Source organism: Opisthocomus hoazin, chromosome 35 (genome assembly GCF_030867145.1).
Source record: "Opisthocomus hoazin isolate bOpiHoa1 chromosome 35, bOpiHoa1.hap1, whole genome shotgun sequence".
Classification (NCBI taxonomy): domain Eukaryota; kingdom Metazoa; phylum Chordata; class Aves; order Opisthocomiformes; family Opisthocomidae; genus Opisthocomus; species Opisthocomus hoazin.
In genome coordinates this window covers 26,482-49,449 of record NC_134448.1, presented here as the reverse complement: position 1 = coordinate 49,449, position 22,968 = coordinate 26,482, and the positions used below count along the sequence as shown (strand labels likewise).

The window sequence follows — 22,968 nt, the reverse complement described above, 5'->3', positions numbered from 1 at the left end:
GAAAATCTTCAACAGCAGATAGCCCTGAAATAAGCTTCAGTCAAATCTGGACCCAATACAGGGTGTGCGTTATGATATGCCACAGATCGGGACTTGACTCTTCAAAACAATCATGCACTAAGGAAAATTTTAGGTTGTTATGCAGAGTTTTAACTCGAGTCTTGGCAACCGCATTTGGGACATGAAAGGTATCAGCACTACAGTACTACGTGCAGTAGAGAAAACTGCTCTTGCAGTTCAATTCCAACACCGCATCCTCAAACAAACTGAAGCTGCTGTGTTTGAGCAACATGGGTGGAAATCTCACCTGCCACGCTGAAGTGACGCTGGGGTATTTCTTCACCTTGTAGTCTCTTTCCTCAGGCTTAGTGAATCTCTCCCAGAGTCTGAGGCAAAGCCCATGGATTTCTCCTGTTTGCAACAGGGGATGTCTGAGCCGTCACATGGTGGTTTGTTGTGGGGTACCACTTGTACCCTGGATTTGCCTTCATAAATGCATCCCTGTACTAGAAAGAAAAGGAAAACTTCCAGTCAGGTCACTCATGAGAATGCAGTATCCACAGGGCAACACAGTGCACTGCTTGTAATGGGATTTAAGACAGTAAAGAATCCTTAAATAGCTTGATTTTTAACAGTTTAATCACATGTTTAGAGTCTGACTGCCAACACAACCGAACAAAAGAAATACCATGATAGGAAGAGTTGTATTTCAAAAAGCGAGGTTTCTCTTTACCCACCTGAGGGTCTATCACCCACAGCAGGCTGAAGTTCTGATCCTGCAAGCTGCTCCCCACTGCTTCTCTGCTCACCTTGGCGAACAAGGACAGCTGTTCCCATTCTTTTGCAGGTACAATATTTCCAGTTTTACACTGCAGTTTCAATGAAATGAAGACATACATTTAGCAATACATGCAGAATGATGCTCCCAGAACAGGCAAAGAAATAAAACCTATGACCAGGATCACCTCATTTTCAGCAACTTCGGATACATCATCCCCGTGTTCCCACCAAAATGTACCACGCTGCATCAAATCAACCAGGAAAAAAAATCTTCAGGTAACGCTGACCCACACACACGCTGTATCTTCAGAACCGGGCGTCTGTATGAAACTTGCACACTCAGGGCTGCGACCCCTCCCCCCTCACCCCTTTTCTCTCTCCCTCAGCCCGGGCTGGGAGCTCACCTCACCAGGGAAGGACACCAGGGAAGGACACCAGCCTCACCGAGGGACAGGGAGGGGAGAAGGGAGCAGAGAGAAAGGCAACACACAGGGAGGGGAGAAGGGAGCAGAGGGAAAGGCAACACACAGAGAAGCAGCTCTGCCTTCCCTTGCTCAGCCCACAAGCCCGCTGGTGCCTGTGCCCAGGGGCTCCGTCTCCGTCCCCTGCCCCTCCCCAGCTCTGGGCTCCCCCCCGGGGCTGCCCCGGCCGCGCCCAGCTCCAGCGGGGAGCTCCCCCCCGCCCCCCTCGCGTGGCCAGCAGGCAGCACAGCCCCCAGTGCCCGCCCCACGGCCCCGCTCCCCTCACGGGCAGCCCCAGCCCTCACCTTAGCCGGGGCCTGCAGTGGATCCTGTCCCTGCCACACCAACATGGCCACCCAGCAGCCCCTGCCCCGGGCCTGCAGCTCCCAGCATGCCCCGGGAACCAACATGGCCACCCAGCAGCCCCTGCCCCGGGCCTACAGCTCCCAGCATGCCCCGGGAACCAACATGGCCAGCAGCAGCCCCTGCCCCGGGCCTGCAGCTCCCAGCATGCCCCGGGAACCAACATGGCCACCCAGCAGCCCCTGCCCCGGGCCTGCAGCTCCCAGCATGCCCCGGGAACCAACATGGCCAGCAGCAGCCCCTGCCCCAGGGCAGGCCCCAGGACTACAGCTCCCAGCATGCCCCGGGGCGCCCCCCCACACCCTGCCTTCCACCCTCTGGAAGCCTTTTCTTTCTTTCCTAACAGCTGAGCATTTAACTGACTAAATCTCAGAGGTACTCTTGTTTCTTCTCAACAAAGCAGCCATCTCCATCTGCTCACATCTGCCAAGCACACATCCAGGCAGCCCAGGAGAGCACGGGGTCCCATCTGCTCCCTGTCCCTCACACAGCAAGGAGGGTGACAGCCACCAGCCCCTGTGAGCTGGCAGCTCGCCAACAGCCACCGCGAAAAGGGACACAGCCCCTGCTCAGACACCACGGGCCTCTGGAATGGCTTTCCAGAAAGGTACCCAGGAGAGGGACAAAGAAGGACCGAGCTTCTGCAAGATCAGAGCAGAATGAGAAAGCCCAGAGTGTAACTTGGCAACACTCCAAAAGTGAGAAAAGACACCAAATTCTTCTGAGGATGTCACATCATCTTGGCAGACCAGTGCCCTTGCCCGCGTGCCGACAGGACCCACCAAAGTCGTACTCCTGAGATTTTCACCATCTGTGGTGGAAAGCCACTGGGTTTAACTGACGCCTCCAGCCCTTGGGACAGACAGACAGACAGATGAGAGGCTGTAAGGAAGAAAGAACCCCATGCTACGTCTACATCACCAAATGTCTCCAGGCACGTCAGACCTCAGCACGCTTCCCAGTTCCTCACAGCTTGTTTTGGTTTCGGCTGCTGCCGGCAACAAAAGCGCCACGCGGCCGCCCCTCCCCCCGCCGGCGTGCGGAGGAGAATGGAAAGAAAGAGGCAGAAACTGGTGGGTCGGGATAAGGGCAGTTTAACAGAACAGCAAACAGAGGGAAAACAGGAACAACAACGATACAAATAAGGAGAAAACACAACCACGAACCGTACAACAGCCGCTCTCCCGAAACCGGACTGGCGCTGCGCCCGCCCCAAGCCGCGAGTGCGTTCCCGCCGCGCCGCTCCCCCCACCGGAACCCAGCGTGACGTCACATGGTATGGAATACCGGGCTCTGTTTGGCCAGGTGGGGTCAGCCCCACCCCCCGGCTGTGCCCCTTCCTGGTGTCTGGTGAAAATTAACCCTGTCCTGGCCAAACCCAGGACATTATCCACCCCTTATTCCATACCATCTACGTCATGCCCAGGTCCCCCATTGTCCAGTTGATCACCACCACTTCTCCTGTCTCCAGATATCATTCCTTTAATCTATGGATCATCACTCTAAAGTGTCCGTTGAGTTCATTTAATCCATGACTTCAGGCTCCATCTGTCGTAATGGTCTTCCATGGCGGGAGAGGTGATGTGTGGTGATGGGCGGTCACTTGCTGCATCCGGAGCTCACGGCTGATGTATCTGGTGCAGCCCGTGCCCACAGTCTGCAGGAGATGTTGATCTTGATGAAGTCGCTGGATGCCAGTTGTTGAAAACCAGGTCCAGTTCCATCATCACCGTGCTCTGCTAGGTTTTCATTGAAAAAGTCCATCCTTCTTTAATCTGGACGATTCTTACTATGCTACTACTGGTACAACATATAACAATTATAACAGTGATAACAGACAGTGACAGGGTTATTTAACAACTAACTTTATACAATTTATTTATGGACTATTCTCGCCCAAAATTAAATCCCCATGAGGTACACATCGGACTTCCCCATCCTTCCGCATTACCCACCAGGTACACCCAGGTCCTTGAGCAAAAGCAATCCCCCGGACGGGCTTGCCTTTGCCCGAGGCAGGACTAACCCAAACTGTCTTCCCTAACATGTTCCGCATGTGCACTACAGGGACTTTATCCCCTTCTACTGGGCGCTGAGGTTTTGACTGGGCAGGACCAGCCCTGTTGGTGGACCCTCTGGTGTTGACCAACCAGGTGGCCTTTGCTAAATGGGTATCCCAGTTTTTGAAAGTCCCACCCGCCATTGCCCTCAAAGTGGTTTTTAGCAGCCCATTGTAACGTTCAATCTTTCCAGAGGCTGGTGCATGGTAGGGGATGTGATACACCCACTCAATACCATGTTCTTTGGCCCAGGTGTCTATGAGGCTGTTGCGAAAGTGAGTCCCGTTGTCTGACTCGATTCTTTCGGGAGTGCCATGTCGCCACAAGACTTGTTTTTCCAGGCCCAGGATGGTATTCCGGGCGGTGGCATGGGGCACAGGGTAGGTTTCCAGCCATCCGGTGGTGGCCTCCACCATTGTGAGCACATAGCGCTTGCCTTGGCGGGTTTGTGGCAGTGTGATGTAGTCAATCTGCCAAGCCTCCCCATATTTATATTTTAGCCATCGTCCTCCATACCACTGAGGCTTTACCCGCTTGGCTTGCTTGATTGCAGCGCATGTCTCACATTCACGGATAACCTGTGCGATAGTGTCCATGGTCAAGTCCACCCCTCGGTCACGAGCCCATCTGTATGTCGCGTCTCTTCCTTGGTGGCCCGAGGTGTCATGGGCCCACCGAGCTATAAAGAGTTCACCCTTATGTTGCCAGTCCAGATCCACCTGAGCCACTTCAATCTTAGCAGCCTGATCTACCTGGTGGTTGTTTTGATGTTCTTCAGTGGCCCGACTCTTAGGGACGTGGGCGTCCACGTGACGGACTTTTACAGCCAACTGCTCTAGCCGGGCAGCAATATCTTGCCACAATGGGGCAGCCCAGATAGGTTTGCCTCTGCGCTGCCAGTTGTTCTTCTTCCATTGCTGCAGCCACCCCCACAAGGCATTGGCCACCATCCAAGAGTCAGTGTAAAGATAGAGCACTGGCCACTTCTCTCGACTGGCAATGTCTAAAGCCAGCTGGATGGCTTTCACCTCTGCAAACTGGCTGGACTCACCTTCTCCCTCGGCAGTTTCCGCGACTTGTCGTGTAGGGCTCCATACAGCAGCCTTCCACCTCCGCTGCTTCCCCACAATGCGACAGGACCCATCCGTGAACAGGGCATACTGTTTCTTATCTTCTGGCAGCTGGTTATACAGTGGGGCCTCTTCAGCACGTGTCACCTCCTCCTCTGGCGATGCTCCAAAATCTTTGCCTTCTGGCCAGTCCATGATGACCTCCAGAATTCCTGGGCGACTGGGGTTTCCCATTCGGGCGCGCTGGGTGATCAGAGCGACCCACTTACTCCACGTAGCATCGGTGGCATGATGCGTAGAGGGGACCCTCTCTTTGAACATCCAGCCCAGGACCGGCAATCGTGGTGCTAGGAGGAGCTGTGCTTCAGTGCCGACCACTTCTGAAGCAGCTCGAATGCCTTCATATGCTGCCAGAATCTCTTTTTCAGTGGGAGTATAGCGGGCCTCGGATCCTTTGTATCCCCGGCTCCAGAACCCCAGGGGTCGACCTCGAGTCTCCCCTGGTGCTTTCTGCCAGAGACTCCAGGTTGGGCCATTCTCCCCGGCTGCGGTGTAGAGCACGTTTTTAACATCTTGCCCTGACCGGACTGGACCAAGGGCTACGGCATGAACTATCTCCCGTTTAATCTGTTCAAATGCCTGTCGTTGCTCAGGGCCCCATTCAAAATCATTCTTCTTCCGGGTCACGTGGTACAGAGGACTTACAATCTGGCTGTAATTTGGGATGTGCATCCTCCAAAAACCCACAACACCCAGGAAGCCCTGTGCTTCCTTTTTGCTGGTGGGTGGAGACATAGCTGCTATTTTGTTGATGACATCCATTGGGATTTGACGGCACCCATCCTGCCATTTTATTCCCAAAAACTGGATCTCTTGCGCAGGTCCCTTTACTTCGCTTAATGGCGAAACCGGCTTTCAGAAGGATCTGAACTATTTTCTCCCCTTTCTCGAAAACTTCCTCCGCTGTGTCGCCCCATATAATGATGTCATCGATGTACTGCAGATGTTCTGGAGCTTCACCCTTTTCCAGTGCAGTCTGGATTAGTCCATGGCAAATGGTGGGACTGTGTTTCCACCCCTGGGGCAGTCGATTCCAGGTGTACTGGATGCCCCTCCAGGTGAAAGCAAACTGTGGCCTGCACTCTGCTGCCAAAGGGATGGAGAAGAATGCATTAGCGATGTCAATTGTAGCATACCACTTGGCTGCCTTTGACTCCAGCTGATACTGAAGTTCTAGCATGTCTGGCACGGCAGCACTCAGCGGTGGTGTGACTTCATTCAGGCCACGGTAGTCTATTGTCAGTCTCCACTCTCCAGTAGATTTTCTCACTGGCCATATGGGACTATTAAAGGGTGAGCAAGTTTTCTGATCACTCCTTGACTCCTCCAGCTGGCGGATCAGCTGATGAATGGGGAGAAGGGAGTCTTGGTTGGTACGATACTGTCGCCGGTGCACCGTTGTGGTCGCGATGGGTACCTGTTGTTCTTCAACCCTCAGCAACCCCACAACGGAAGGATCCTCCGAGAGACCAGGCAAAATGCACAGCTGTTTAATTTCTTCCGTCTCCACAGCAGCTATGCCAAAAGCCCACCGATACCCCTTTGGGTCCTTGAAATACCCTCTCCTAAGATAGTCTATCCCAAGGATGCACGGAGCCTCGGGGCCAGTTACAATGGGGTGCTTCTGCCAGTCCTGCCCAGTGAGGCTCACTTCAGCCTCCAGTACACTCAGCTCTTGGGACCCCCCTGTCACTCCCGAAATGCAAATGGGCTCTGACCCTTTGAACTCTGATGGCATTAAAGTACACTGTGCACCAGTGTCCACTAGAGCTTTATACTCTTGTGGATCTGACGTGCCAGGCCACCGAATCCACACCGTCCAATAGACACGGTTGTCCCTTTCCTCCACCTGGCTGGAGGCAGGGCCCCTCTAATCCTCGTCAGAGAAATTGCTGCTCACCTGCTGTAAAAATGACTTGGAGGTCCCCTCCAGAGGATCGGAATCAAGGTCAAACTGTCTACCTGGTCTGGAGAGCTGGCTTTTAGAAACTGGAGTGGCATTTTTCCTAACAGAGTCCCCTTTTGTGATTGTTTTACCTCGCAACTCACGTACTCGTGCCTCTAGACTTGAGGTGGGTTTTCCATCCCACTTCCTCATGTCCTCTCCGTGGTCACGCAGGTAGAACCACAGGGTGCCCCAGGGTGTATAGCCTCTGTATTCCCTCTCCTGAGCAGAGAAACGCCTGCCCCTAATAGCTGAGACACTGGCCCGTACAGGTGGGGAGTAGGACATATTCCTGTCTAGTCGCTTGACCAGTTTCTCCACGGCTGAGACAAGGGAGGAAGAGAGACTTTCCTCATATTGGCGGAGTCTGACAGCCACCTCGTCTACTGTTGGTGCGTCTTTACCTTTCCAGTTTACAACTGCCAGTGAGTTGGCATGCGAGGAGGGTGCGCTCCGCACAAACTTCCTCCACATGGATTGTGAGCACTGGAGTTCATCTGGGTCTGTGGGTACCTGCTCATCGTCTGTGTCACAGTAAACCAGCTCCCGCACAGCTAATTCCCTCAAGTACTGAATACCCCTTTCCATATTGGTCCACTTGCCAGGATAGCATACAAAATCGTCACTGAAGGGGTACCTCTCCCTCACGCCCGACAGAAGTCTCCTCCAGAGGCTGAGGACTTGTTCCTTTTTCCCAATGGCCTTGTCAATGCCCCCATCCCTGGCCAGGGATCCCAGCTGCTTGGCTTCCTTGCCCTCTAATTCCAAGCTGCTGGCCCCATTATCCCAGCACCGCAGCAGCCAGGTGGCAATGTGCTCGCCTGGGTGGCGGCTGAAATCTTTCCGCATGTCTCGCAGCTCACCCAGGGACAGGGACCGGGTGATGATCTCTGTCTCTATCTCCCGTGATGACCCTGGCTCATCGTCATCCCTCCCAGAGCGATCTGCTCTCTTTGCGTCTTTCTTTAGTTTTACAGGGGCGACTGCTACGGGCACAGGTTGGTCACTGGGCTCAGCCACGCTGCCTGCAGCTGGAGCTGGGGCTGGAGCAGCTGCTGTTCCTGCCAGGGAAACCGAGGCAGACCTTGCAGCTGTGGCAGCGGCGGTGCCAGTCGGGGGGGCTGTGACTGCCTGCTGGGCTGGAGGGGCTGCAGGGCCGGCTGGGGGGGCAGCGCCAGTTGCAGCGCCTGCCGCTTTGCTTCCCCCCCTTTCCCCTTTAAGGCACTGAACAGTGTTGAACAGGGCTCGGTAGGCATGGGCCAGACCCCAGCACATTGTGGTGATCTGTGTCTCTCTGGAATTCCCAGGGTGGCAGCACACTTTCTTCAGATATTTTACCAGATTGTCCGGATTCTGTATTTGTTCAGGGGTGAGTTTAAAACACACCGCAGGTGCCCACTGCTCTAGACATCTGCCCATGCTGTCCCACACACCCAGCCACTCACAGCTATCCAGCCCCGGGGCAGGTCTCTGCACGATGTTCTTAACGACTTGCTTAACCCTAAACAAAACCTGCAACCCATTCAGGAGGCAGAACAAAAGGAGAGTGCTGCCCTGAGCATCCCACGGGTACTCGAAATTCTCAAAAGCAGTTAGGACCAGCCTGAGGGAGAGGGGGGGGGCGAAAGAGTGGGGGAAGGTATCCCCTTCGGCTTTCCCCACAGACTGGGTTTGATTATTAACAAAATCTAAGACATAGGATCCGAGGTACGGAAATGACCGCAGTGCCGCATGCAAATACAAGACTAATTTCATGCACAGTGATGTTATCATATCATAAGTCGATATCGTACAGTATAGCAAAATCATCATCCTGATCTTTTTTCCCGAGGTAACAAACAGCACGGCCACAAACACATACAGGAAGTAAGGATTTACGTAGCAGAGATATTTGATCAAAGTCAGAAACATTTTTGCCGGCGACTTTAACTAACACAGTAAATGCGTATAACAAAATTTAAGCAAATCTAAGAAAACAGTTTTAACACCCGCTGCTCAGCCCTGCCGTTATCCCCGCCCCACGTTTGGGCGCCAATTTAATGTTTTGGTTTCGGCTGCCGCCGGCAACAAAAGCGCCACGCGGCCGCCCCTCCCCCCGCCGGCGTGCGGAGGAGAATGGAAAGAAAGAGGCAGAAACTGGTGGGTCGGGATAAGGGCAGTTTAACAGAACAGCAAACAGAGGGAAAACAGGAACAACAACGATACAGCTAAGGAGAAAACACAACCACGAACCGTACAACAGCCGCTCTCCCGAAACCGGACCGGCGCTGCGCCCGCCCCAAGCCGCGAGTGCGTTCCCGCCGCGCCGCTCCCCCCACCGGAACCCAGCGTGACGTCACATGGTATGGAATACCCGGCTCTGTATGGCCAGGTGGGGTCAGCCCCCACCCCCCGGCTGTGCCCCTTCCTGGTGTCTGGTGAAAATTAACCCTGTCCTGGCCAAACCCAGGACACAGCTCTACTTGGCTACAGCAGAAATAACTACTCCATAGCACTGCCCATGGCCGACAGCAGCCTGCTGCAAACTCCTTCCCGTAATTCCGCCCACTGAATGCAGCCGTGTGTGCACACAGACAGGACCCAGGAAGGAGTGGCACAGCCGGGAACGGGATTTTTGCCAAACTTGACAAAGACACCCTGTGAAAATGACAGCCCTTCTGTCTGAAAGAGCAACAGCAGCTTTAGTAGCGGGGTGGGGAGGAGGGGAAGCTGAAAGAGGTTCTGTAGCATTTTTCAGTACTTTCCCTTGGAACAGCTTGAATGAAATCAAGGTGCAATCATGCCTTGTGACTTTGGCCAATGAAATCCACTAAAACTTTGAGGAAATAGTTTATACTCTAAAAAAAAGCAACAACCAAGCCAAACACCACAGTTGCATTTCTAGCAATTACTGGAACTCTGCTGACATAAATGTTGCACATTGCAAAGCTAAAGCACAGCCACACAGAGCTGTTTGGTGGTTGGAATAACCACCAAATAACACAAGAAGAGGAGAACGTTTTGCAACTTCCAGCACTACAGCTGATTTTGATGGAGTCAAGAACTAAAGCAGCCACAACAGATGAAGGACATCATGTAACATCCATCATGTAACACATGCAAAAACTTCAGTTACTGCGACGCTGGTTCAAAACTGGGTGCAGGCATGACACATCCCTCCATTGCTGCTGAAACCAGAGCTCCATCACTGCTCCAGGGTTTCCACCGTGTTCCTACACACGCGCTCCTGCACCTACCCAGCTGATAAACGATCCAGGACCATAAACCCAACCAGAACGAACAAAGAAAAGCGTGAATTTTAGTGGAAGATTTCTGATTTCTCTTTCAGCTGAACATCAGATGCTTCCGAAAAGGAAACGCTGGGGCAGACAGCCCTGTCACAAGAAACTCACCTCCACAAGCAGGAACAGTGACGGCTGCTGGCAAGCTTCCGTCGGATGAGTCGCATCAGACTGGCGATTACTGGAGGAAACCTGGAACAGGGAGAGGGGAGAAAAACACCTCTGGGTTACTCCGACATCATCCTCTGAAGGAATTGTGTTACACGGGACGCACTCGTTAACTGTCACAGCACATGTCACTAGCAGTCACATGCCAGCTCCTCGTTTTATTTCATGTTCCTGATTTCTGCGCTGCGTTCCTGTGCACTGCGCGGTGTGCAGCGTGTGCTGCGCTGTGGGATTCACTGCCCTGTCTGCTCTCTGTCGCGTTCCCTGTGCTGTGCTGCTGCGTTCTGTGGTACCGACTGCCCTGTGCCCATGGTCTGTGTGACACTGTCGGTGCTGTGCTGGCTGCTGTGCTGTGTGGGGCCCAGGGGGCGGGCCCCCAGCCCCGGGCCCAGGCCGCGGATTGGCCGAGCCAGCACTGGGTGGAGCCACCAATGGGAACCGCCCACAGTGGGCGGAGCCACCAACGGCAACCAATGGCCACCAGCGGGCACTGGCCACACCCATCGGCACGGCGATGCCCAGGGACGCGGCAGCGCAGGCGCCGGCAGCGGGCGGAACGCGGCGTCCTCGGCTTCCCCGGGGCTGCCTGCGCCCGGCAGAGCCCCCGCAGCCGCCCGGCCCCAGCGCCTGTCCCCGCAGGCAACCGCCCGCCCGGGGGTCCGGCGGAGGGGTGCGCGGGGCTGTTCCCGGAGGGGTGACAGCCAGCCAGCCGGCCGGGGTGCCACAGGCAGACGTGGGGCTCTGCCCGGGGGCCGAGCTGCGGGAGGGGGTGGGCAGGCGGAGGGGTGTCCGGGAGGGACCCCAAGCCGCGGAGCTGGGCTCTGCCGTCTGCGGCACGCACAGCCCAGCTCGGCGTGGGCACGGCCAGCGCGGCAGGGCCAGGGGCCGTCTGTGTGCCGGGAGCAAGGCTCAGTGGAGGGCTGGGCAGGGGCGGCAGCAGGGCACTGCTCGGGGCTGTCGGCGGAACCCTCCTCACCCTCCCAGGGACCTCGGTGGGATCGGGAGGAGGCCCCAGGCGTGTGGGTACGGCCCCGGTCAACCGGCGGGACGGACGGAGAGGGCTTTAAGCGGGAATGGAGGGGTCGGAGGACACCCACGGGAGAGCTGGAGGTGAGCTCAGGGCTGCCACGGCGCTGTTTGGGACGGTGTGTGTTGTGTCCTGTCTTCTGTGGTGTGCGCTGTACCCTCTGCTGCGTGTTGGGTCTGCTGCATGGTGTGGAGTTTAGTGCATGATAAGGTATTTGTGGTGTGGATGGCATTTTGGATGGTGTGGATGGCATTTTGAACGGTACAGGACGCTATAGGATGGTAAGCCTTGTATGGTGCAGTGTGTGCTCCATGGCATGTATTGTGTGGTATGTATCGTGTATTATTGTATTTTGTATGGTATGGTTTCGTATCTGGTATAGTACGGTTTTTTATTTGGTATGGTAGGGTATTTTGTCTGGTAGGGACGGTATGGTCTGTACTGTAAGAATTGTATTCAGTTTTGTACTGCCCGTGTGGCACAGCGCTGGGCATGGTATGGGGTATGGTGCTGTGCTGTCTGCGTTACATTCTGTGTGGTGTCAGATTTTGCATTGCGTTCAATGTATGCACGGTGTGGTGTGTACGGCGTTTCTGTGCTGTGTATTTTGTACAGTGTGGTGTATTTTGTGGTTTTGGTGTTGGGGGTATGGTCTTGGGGATGTGGCATTGGGGTGTATGGTGTTTGGCATGAACAGTGTGCTATATATCGAAAGGCAAGTTTTGTTATGGTGTCGTATTGTCTGTGCTGTGTGGTGTGTATCTATTGTACTGTATGTGTTGTATATGTTGTGTGGTATGTATTGTGTCATAGAGTGTGTATCGTATTGTGTGCATTGTACTGTACCGTATTTATTTTATTTTTTGTATTACATCCTATCATGTATTTTCTGCTGTATTGTTTATTGTTTTGTGTAGTGTATTGTGTGTATTGTGTGGTATGGTAGGCATGGTACGGTACTGTGGGTATTGTTTTGTGTTTTGTGTATTGTAGGGCATTGTCTGCATCATGTTGTATGTTTCTAATTTGTATTTTATTTTTCTATTGCAATTGCACTGTATTTATTGTGTAGTATGCTGTTGTGCTCTATGCAGTGTGTTGTCTAACTGTTTCTATTGTATTTATTTTGGATGCTGTGCTTCGTTTTGCATTGTATTTCATATTGTATTATATGTATGGTGTGTAGAATACAGAATGGTACGGAATGTATGGTATGCGGTGTATTACACTGGGTTTTGTGTTGTACTGGGTTTGGTCTGTTCTGTGTGTTGTGTTGTGTGTATTGTGTGGGGTTTGATTCTCTTTTGTATTGCATTGTACTGTTTGTATTGTAAGTCTGGTGTTCTATTTTATGGTATGGCATTTATTTTATTATATGCAATGTATTGTAAGGTGTGGTATTTATTTTTTGTAAGTATTGTCTGTATTGTATGGTTTGTTTTTTATTGTATTTTATGTATTTTTTTGTATTATATTGTAACATACGGTATGTAATGTATGGTATGGTAGTGTATGGTATGGTAATTTATGGTCTGGCATTGTATGGTATGGCATTGTACTGTATTTTGCATTGAATTTTATGTATTTGATGTACTATACTGTATTTTATGTGTTTTCTTTAATGTATGTTACGGTATTTATTTTATTGTATGTATTCTATGTATTATTTTGGGTGTAGTACATGGCATGGTATTTATTGTATTGTATTTTCTAGTCCAGTGGGAATTGTGTTGTATGGTACGCATTGTATGGTATGGTATGTATGGTATGGTGTGCATTGTATTTTATGTTGTGCATTGTATCGATTGTATTCTATTTTATGGTATGTATTGTATTTTGCCTGCTGTAGGTGACCCTGCTTCGGCAGGTGGGTTGGACTAGATGACCACAGAGGTCCCTTCCAACCCCTACTATTCTCTGATTCTGTGATTCTGTGACTGTATAGGTTGTACAGCCTGTAGGTACTGTATGTACTGTATGTTGTGTACACCTTGTATTGCATTGCGCGGTGTGTATTGTCTTCTCTCTGTTGTGTGTTTTGTGCTGTAGGTACTGTAATTTCTTTTCTACTGTATTTTGTATTGTATTGTGTGCATTTGATAGTATGTAACATATATAGTGTGTGCTATAGTAGGTGTTGTGTTGCTTGTGTTGTATTTTCTATTGAATGTATGTGCTCTGTGGTTTTTGCGTTGCGTTGCATTGCATGTACTGTACGTCATGCTATGGCATCATTGTAATGCACGTGTTCCATGGTGTGCATTGTGTGTGTGGTGTTGTATGGTATGTACTGTAGGGCATGGTGTTGTATTTATTGCATTGTGCGTACTGTATTTTGAATTGTATTGAATTCTGTATTGTATTGTGGGGGTTTTGTATCGTATTTTATATACTGTATTCTACTGTACGATATTTATTGTATTGTACGTATTGTAATGCATTTTGCGTTGCAATGTATTTTGCAGTGTGTTTTATGTGTGGCGTGGCTTGTACCGTACAGCCTGTAGTGTATGGCTTGCACTGGACTTTGGTTTGTGTTGTATGGCCCTGCAGTATTGCAGGCTGTCTTGTACAAGAGTGCACACAACGTGTGCTGTATTCCATCACAGATCCACTGGGATAAGCGAGACACGGCGGAATGAGTCCCACAGCTGGAGTTCTGAGATGGAGGGCTATAGGCTCCATTGTACGTGTTGTATTTTGTATTGTATCGTATTTTTTGTATCGTCGTGTTTCTATTGCATTGTGTGTAGCGTGTTTCATACAGTATTTTGTGTTATTCTGTATGGTATGGCATTTACAGTGAGGGTAGGTAGGATTGTCTGGTATGCACTGCATGTGTGGTGCGGTTTCCGTGGCACGGTTTGTAGGTATGGTAGGCATGGTCTGGTACTGTATGTTCTACTGTTTGTCTGGTACATACGGTATGGTATGGTATTTTGGTTGTGGGTATGGTATGGCATTGGGTACGGTACGGTATTGTTTTGAACGTCTTGCGTTACATTTTGCATTGTATTCCATTCTGCGTTGCATTTGTTGTATGTGTGAGGCATGGTATGGTACATACAGTGTTTTGTTTTGTAAGGTGTGGTGTCTTTTGTACTATGCAGTGGGTACGGTGTGATGCTGTGGGTATGGTATGGTACGGTATGCCATTGTATGGTCCTCAGGGTAAGCTACGGCATTGAGGTGTCTATGGTATGTATGGCTTTGTTTGGCGTGTATGGTATTGTATGCATGGTAGGTATGGTATTGACACAGGAGAAGAGTCAGAGATCACTCAGATCTGAGCTAGCAGTTAATTCATTCAGTTCTAATCACTACATTTCGGTATGCAAAATATTTAATAAAATACAGAAGGACTGGTGGTCAATACTCTGCTATCATCTGCTACACTGGAAGTCAGTACGGGAAACAACGACTATTGCGTAAGCTTACTAAGTGTATCTTAAATGTCACATGCATGCACAAAATGTCACTTACCAAGCCACCGGTGTGTGGGGTCAGGTCAGGGACCTCTCAGCCCCGAGGAGTGACCTTGGGAGATCCAGGGGAGGTCACGGCCATGCAGCCAGCTGCTGTGGAGGGAGAGCTCAGCGGACCCTGATGACTGCAGATACTTAACGGCATAAAGTGGTTGATTTGTGGTCAGATTTTCTGCTGCGTTCATGCAGTTTCGGTCCCTTCTCAGGCAAGTCTCCAGCCAAACCACTTTTTTTGGTTTGGGTGCTGAGCTCCCACTGACCGCTCACACAACAGGAGTAACTTTGGCCAGGCCGACTTGCTGAGCATCTGCGTGGACCAGAGTTCAGTTAGGTCAGACAGGAGGAGGGCATCCGTCACAGGTAGGGATGGTGTGGTCTGGTGTGGTGTGGTAGGGTACGGTATGGCACTGTATGGTACAGCATGGAAATGTATGGTACAGCATGGTATGGTACAATATGGCATGGCACTGTATGGTATTTTGCTTTGTGTTATACGCATTGCATTATAGTTTGCATTGGGTTGTATGTATTGTATGATATTTTGCACTGTATGGTACGGTATTAATTGTATTTCATGCATTGTGTGTGTTGTGTTGTACACACTGTATTGTATGGTGTGGCAGTTATTGTTTTGTATTGTGTTCTGTGGCATATTGAATGTCTTTGTGTTGTATTTTGTACCGTATGGTATGTATTGTACAGAGTGTATTGCACTGTGTATCGTATGTATCATATGACGTTATCGTATTTATTGTATGTATTGTATTGTATTGCACTGTTTGTGCTCTTGGATTGTATCTACTGTACTGTATGCGTTGTATTTTATGAACCGTGTGGTATTGTAGGGTATGGTATGTACGTAGCTTACTCTATGCAGTGAATTGTATGTACTGCACTGCATTGTCCTGTATGGTATGTATTTCATGATATGTATTGTATGGTACGGAATGGTGTGCTATGTACCGTGTGCTACATATGGTATGGTGTGTCTTGTATGGCATGTATGGTACGTATAGTGTTCTGTATTGTATGTAATGCATTTTGTGTTGTTTGCACTGCACTGTATATTTTGTGTTGTTTAGTGAATGACATGGAATGTATGGTATGTGTTGTGTTGTAAGGGATGGTATTTATTGTACCGTATCTGTGCATTTTCATGTCCTGTGTGGTATTTTGTTATTTTACGTATTGTATTATCATACAGTATTTTTTAAATTTGATGTATTCCACTGTGCATTCTATAGTATTCTGTGCATTGTATTTTGCATTGCTTTGGTATTGTATTGAAAAAACGGTACTGTGTTTTGTATTGTTTTGTATTGTCTTGTATGTACTGTATACCATATTGTAGGTATTGTATTGCATGTATTGTATTTTTTCTTGCATTGCCTTGTGTGTATTGTATGTGTCCTGTCCTAATGTATGGTATAGTATTTATAACAGTTTATTCATTCTAGAGTATTTAGTTTTCTAAGGTATTTTGTTTTATAATATGTTGCATGTAGTTTACTCTATGTAGAGTATGCATTGCACTGTACAGTATGTATTGTATAGTATTTATTGTTTTGCAGCTATTGTGGGTATTGTGGGTATGGTAGGTATGGGACTGCGCTATACAGTTTATTATTGTCTGTATTGTATTGTACCCCGAACGGGATGAACCTTTTCCAGAACCACCCAATGCTCCTGCAGACCCTGCAGCCCTGGGTCCATCAGGAGCTGGAGCAGATCTTTGACAACAGGGGGTTGGAGGCAGCCATGGTGGAAGACACCATCATGGCCACGTTGACCAAGATGCCCCCAGCCCCGCTGCCTCCTGAGGAGGGTCTCTGCCTCCCCCGGCAGCCCTGCGATATCCGGCACAGACGAGCTCCTCGGCACCTCATCCACCGCTGTTGGTGGGCACCCGCCAGCCACCCCGCTGCTCCTGCTGCCATCCCCACGGAGCAAGAAGAGCCCCAGGAGGAGTCCAGGGAGGCTGTGCCCAGGCTCTCCACTTCCAACTGGGACAGGGAACTCTCCTGGGGGGCCACGGCCACCCTGAAAGATGAGCACCAGCAGCTCTGAGGACTCTCCAGCCAACAAGAGGCCAGCACCACACCAGGGACACTGGAGGGGCCCTCACCAGACGACCAAACCGGGACTGGGCCATCAGCTGCGGCACACGCTGGCCCTCAAGGGCTCCCAGCCCCCCAGATGCAATTATCCGAATAAAAAAATTTCATTAAAACGACAGAAAAAGCCTCAGTGTTACCAACAGTGCAGATGGCATTGCTGTCTTCACCCTTTTTAGCTTTCTTTTACAGGGAGGGGTGGGATGTGAATACTGAGGGGTCCTTCTCTGTGTGCCAGGCAGTGTTTTGTTGTTCTCCCCCAAGGCAAATGCTGCTCAGCTCCGGGCCTGCAGCTCTCGGCTGGTCCCTGGGCCAGTGTCTCCAGCCCAGGGGTCTCCAGGGCCAGCCCGTGCCTCATCGCTCACCACCCAGCCCATCCCCCTCTTCCCCACACCCTCTGCCCCCACATCTCGGGGCACTGCTCCCCAACCAGCCTGCACTGCTGGGTGCAGCCTCGCGACGGTGGCACCCAAACCCCAGCTCCTGCACGGAGTCATGACGTGGTGCTGCTCTCTGCACCAGCCCAGGGTCACACCCTGCCCCAACAGAGCCCCAACAAGTGCAGCCCAGGAAGCGCAGAGTCCTGCCCCTGGGGAGGGACAACACCAGGCACCAGCACACGCAGCAGGCTGCCCGGTGGGGAAAAGCCAGGGAGAGGTGCCCGTGCTGCTGCCCTCCAGCCAGCCTTGGTGCCACCAGCATTGCTTCTCCTCTGTGGAGAAAGGGCCCGGCATGGGCAGATGCTCGGCAGATGGATGCTGGGCAGCTGAGTGCACTGCAATAGTCTGGTTTGGAGAAAAAGAGCCTGAGGGGCCACCTCACCACTCTCCACAGCTTCCCGAGGAGAGGATGTGCAGAGGGAGGTGCTGAGCTCTTCTCCTGGGGATCCAGCGACAGGATGCGTGGGAATGAGACGGAGGAAGAGGAAGGCAGAGGAGGAGGGAAGAGGAACAGGAGAAAAAGGAGGAATGAGAGAAAGAGGAGGAAAAACAAGGCAAAGAAGAACAGAAGTAGCAGGATGTGGAAGAACAGGAGAAAGAGGAAGAGGATGATGAAGAACCAGAGGAGGAGGAGCAGGAGGAGGAAAAGCAGAAGGAAGAACAGAGAAGAGAAAGAGGAGGAGAAGGAGGTCAAAACATCTTCAGATTCACTCTAGAGTGGCAGCACATCAAAATCCTTGGAGGAAACACATTCTGCATTTGTTTGTCCATGGGCATTCGCTAACCCCAAGCCTACTGGGGAAGCCATTACTCACGGGAGTCATTCAGCGCCATGGCCATCGCTCCTCTGGGCACAGACAGGAAAGCTCTGGGTGACAAAGGCTCTCAGGTCGTGCTCCAGAAACAGCAGAGCAGCACCAGAAGATCCCCAGCACCTGATCACACAGACACAATTCCAACTCAGTGACACCATTACTGAAAACAAAACACCCAGAGCAGCACCTGCCATTACAACTCCTTCAGGGCAGCTTCAGCTGCTGCAGAGCTGCAGGCTGACGACCTTCCCACCACTGCCACAGGCCCCCACAGCAATAACGACCAGCAAAAAGCACCTCTGCCCGCGGCCCACACCCACCCGGCCTCCAGCGGCAGCACAGCTCAGCCCGCAGCTCTGAGGCACCGACCAGCCTGTGCTCACAGCCCATGCCACCCACGGGACGGTCTGTGCAGAGTCAGCTCACCATGGCCTGCGAGAGAGGGGGGCGGGGGGGGGGGAGAGAAAACCCTGGGGAAAAGGGAAGGTGTGGGCAGGAAACCAGAAATCCCTGACAGGGCTGGGAGGAGAGGCCCGGGCCGCCTGTGCCTGCCCACTGGCCACAGCTGAGCCAATCAGCGGAGCTGTGAGGACAGGCCCGGACTGCCTGTGCCCGCCCACTAGCCATGGCTGAGCCAATCAGCGGAGCTGTGAGGACAGGCCTGGGGCTGCCTTTGCCCGCCCACTGGCCATGGCTGAGCCAATCAGCGGAGCTGTGAGGAGAGGCCCGGGCTGTCTGTGCCCGCCCACCAGCCACAGCTGAGCCAATCAGTGGAGCCGGAGGCGGTCTGTCAGTCCCAGCTGGGCTGGGGCAGGGCCGGGGGGGGCAGAGGCTGAGGGGCCTGAGAAGAAAGAGGTGAGAGATGGGGGGGGGGGGGCAGCCGGGGCGAGGGAGAGCAGGGCTGGGGCAGGGCCGGGCTGGGGGAGCAGCAGCAGCAGCAGCAGCAGCAGCAGCAGCAGCAGGGATCTCCCCGTGCGGAGGGGCTGGGGGAGGGAGCTGGAGCCCTTCTCCCCCCAGGCCCGGCCGTGGCCCCGTTCCCAGCCCTGCGCCCCAGGGCTCAGCTGGTGGTGACAGACCGGGGCCTCTGCTGTCCCCAGGCTGTCGTGTGGGGCTCGTGCTCGTGGAGCACCCCTCTCTGCTGACAGCCTGTCATAAACGGGGATTTCCAGACATGGGAGTGGTTTCTCCCTCCTGGTGGGAGCACACCCCAGGGCTGAGCTGTCAGAGAAGCCAGTGGGGAGCGCTCCTGGCTGGATGCGGCTCCCTTGGCAGATGTTTGTGCCTGAGTCTCGGCCCCGAGGTCTGATTTGTGCCTTTCCCCCCACCCAAGCTGTGCTGCCAGCTCTTGGGAAATGGGGGTACCGAGGGTGGGTGGATTTATAACAGCCGGGATGCTCCAGTCAGCCTGTCAGGGATTTTTTACTTCCTGGTTCCTGCAATAACAGTGAGATTTCACCCAGGAAAGTACGGTGTTTAGCTTTGGTTACTCCTTGTGTGGATTGTGTCAGTCCTCAGCCAGGTGCACAGTGGCTGTCAGAGGAGGAATGAGACTGTTCCAGGGTGAAATGAGCAATGGGGATCTCAAGCCTGTTTTGTTTAAGGCAATCAGGTGAAAAACTGCGGTTAGAGCTGTCTGCGTTGCTTACCCTTCTGATTGCAGTGCTGCCCTCTACTTCTCTGTAATACTCACTTCTACTACTCAGTTCCGTCAAGTTTAAATTTCTGTAAATTGGTACTACACTTTGCCATTGCTTCTACTTGATTCATCATCCATTTGAAAATTCCCTGTTCAGGTCTCTCTGCTTTCTTCTCTCGCCTGTCCCCCAGAACGGTATTTGACTGCAGGGCCTGCAGAGTCTGTGTTTCCTCCTCATGGTGAGGAAAATATGGACATGAAAAACAAAGAGGTAGTGATTGTGAGAAGACGCCTGCCTTTGTGCTCATTTTCACATTCAAGTCCCTGTTGTGTGTTCTTAAATGATGTGGGTTACTCTAAGTGTTAGCAGCCCCTTGTCTGCATCCCTGTGCTCAGGAGGTGCATCAGAAGCTCTGTCTGGGCATTGCTGGTGTCAGACAAGTAACCGCAGCCCTTTCTGAAAAATAGCTGCTGGGTGAGTTATTTCCTAGGCCGTAACAGAAGGGTTTCTGGTTACATCTGCAGGAACTCAGGAGCAAACCCTGCTGACGGAAACCCTCAGAAGAAAGGGAAGACAGGAGAGAGAAGAGCAGGTCAGTAGAGTTGCGCTGCTTTACCCCAGATGGTGTCACACCTGCTGGCACAGTGACTGTGGGTATGGGTGCTCTCAGGGTGTTTTCTGATCTTTTCCAGTGTTCACCACCAGAGAGGACCTATGGCCCTAGGGGAAGGACGGCTCCCCCTTCTTTGTGCACCCCAGGATCTCATCGTGATGCATAACCTCCTGTGCAAACAGAAGTGGCCGATAGTCGAGTTCTTTAGGGAGGCTGTTGTGGGCAGGAGGAAGATCCCGGGAGCAGACTTCATTCAAGTGGTCAAAGGGGTATGGAGGGAGCAGAACGGGAGTGAACTGCTGCCACTGCCCGATGTCCTTGTGTGCAGACCTGGGGTGGTTCCAGTGGGGGAAATGGTGGCGGTTCAGCAAGGGGCACTTTCTCTTGTCTTACCCTTAGAGGACAACTCCCACAGTCTGGAAAGCTGGAGGGGAAAGGGAGAGCAGGGATATGAGAAGTGGGATGTCATTGAGGGCCAGTTGTGGGAGTGAGGGTCCCCGTTGCCTTATGGTCTCCAAAGAGAGTCACTGCTAAGTTCTGCAGCTGCCTGGATCCTGCTGCAGACACTGAACTGGCATCATGTTTCCCAGTGTCGATACTCGACCTTTTCCCCACCAATCTCATATATATATTCCCATTGTGCTGCCATCAGCCTGTATCTGTGCAGCACTGTTTACTCTGAGCCTCCCTTCCCACAGGGTGCAGGGGACAGAGCTGTGAGGAGCACACTCAGGTCAGCGAGGGTTCAGCAGTGCAGGTGTTAACTGATAGCCTAGTCCAAGCCAAAACAAGCCATCTCACATCCTAGGGGGCTGGGAAGTTTGGCGTGTTAACAGCCAAGAGGTCTGCAGAAGGCAGCAGAAGCCTGTTAAAGCCCAGTAAAGTTGTAAATGCTTAAACCTCACCAGGTTTCTTTGTGCTGTGCTTCCCTGCAGAACACCAGAAAATCTCACCCTGCCTACCTCTGGGGCAAGCCTTGATGCTTTTGTGATCACACTGCCATTTTCTGTATTGGCTGTCCGACTGAAGTTCCCATGAGAGACAAGGACCTGGAGAATGTGGTCATTTTGTTGACTTCCTTGAAGCGAGGGACTGTTATGAGCAGTGTGAATCTGAGGGAAGGTCAGAACCTGTGGCAGGAGATCAGAAACGGACAATGCAGAGAGACCAGAAGAGGTGAGAGGAGCACAGTGTGCTGGGAGAGCATCTCAATAACGTTCTTGATGGGAGATGCCAGAGTGGATCCTGAATATGGGTCCCTGAGACCCTATGGCAGCCTGTAGCAGAGTGGCCAGGAGGGGACTGCTGGGGAAGAGCTTGAGAAGCCAGGGCATGTGCAATGCTGCAGTCAGCCCGATGGCCAGAGACAGGTCACTCAGTCCTTCAGGCTGGGCTCAGAGTCTGCAGCCTGAGGTGTAATGTCCTCTTCTGGAGTTTGGCAGTGAGCATTGATCCTCCAGCCGATCAGCACCAGACCCTTTCTGCAGCTGTTGGCAGCAGCTGGAAAACAGAGGTGCAGAAGACTTTGCTTTTTAAAACCTGACTCAGACCAGAAGACTGGTCATGGTACCTGTGCTGTCTTTACCTGCACTTTTCACATCTTGGAGAGAAGAGGCGTTTGGCTGCCTGTTTGTAGTGCTGTTTTGCAGGTTAAACATACTCTGTTAGCGTGGAAGAGAACTGGGCATAGACAACCAAAAGCTTCAGGCAACTGCAAAGTTGAGATGGGGGCAGTCTGTGATATTTCTGTCCGGATCAAAAGCTCAGGGGTGTTTCCATTCAAACAGTGGAGTCTGCTGGGAGCTCCAGTCTCCTGACTTCCAAACCCTGTGTCGTAAACAGTGACCAGCCACGATGTTTCTTTCTGCCACTCTCTAACGCAGTGTCTCTGGGCTTTTCCTTTGATTGGTTTTTAATCTCTGGTAGGTGTACAAGCTCAGTTCTATCCAACCTCTTGCAGACCTGCAGCCTGCCTGCCTTCTGCTGGGGGCCAAGCCAAAGGGGTGAAGTCTCGTGCTCGTACCAAGTCCGAAGCAAAGTTCAAGCACTGAGAAGTTCCCCAGTCAGCCCTGAGCCAGAGTGCAGCTACCTGAGCTGCGACGGGATGGAAGAGCCTGGAAAACAATTCATCGGCGCGAGGCGATGGAAGAAGGTGCGGTGAATGTGGCACTTGGGATGAAGTGACACGCTGGGGTTCGTGTCTGAGTTAGTACTGTACCTGCACACTGACTAAGGCCTTGGTGTCTCGAGTTTGGGTATGGACTCTTGCAGAGTACCAAGTTAATCTGTCTGTGAATAACCACGTTGTCTCAGGGTCGGCAGGGCCTGATAAACTCCATCCAGGAAGAAATCGACGGCGAGATGGCTTATCACAATAGGTTTTGTGTAAGGGCTTCTGGAGCATCTCCCTTCCACGTTCAGTGGATCTGGGGCATAGCAAGGTTTTGGAAAAATCTGTGGAGGAGTACCCGTTGCCGTTAGGCGTAGGAACAGATCTGTGGAACATGCCAGGCATAAGATTCCCCTTTTCATCTGTGTGCTCCTAAGACCAGAACTGTACCTTTCCATCCATTCTATTAATTTTAAGGGTCTGTTGGCATTTGCAATTCGCAGCCCTGCAGAGCGGGTAAGCTGGTCCATAGGTTGGCT

The 22,968-nt window shown here is 52.0% G+C and overlaps 1 protein-coding gene across 1 annotated transcript in view; it reads right to left on the bottom strand.

Moving 5' to 3' along the window:
- Window positions 1-22,825, bottom strand: part of LOC142365276 (MAP kinase-interacting serine/threonine-protein kinase 2-like) — a 36,585-nt gene extending 13,760 nt beyond the window's left edge. Inside the window, 3 exon segments of the mRNA XM_075445932.1 lie at window positions 22,293-22,413; window positions 22,538-22,608; window positions 22,788-22,825. Coding sequence (XP_075302047.1) covers window positions 22,293-22,413; window positions 22,538-22,608; window positions 22,788-22,825 — 230 coding nt within the window.
- Between the last annotated feature and the right edge of the window lie 143 nt (window positions 22,826-22,968).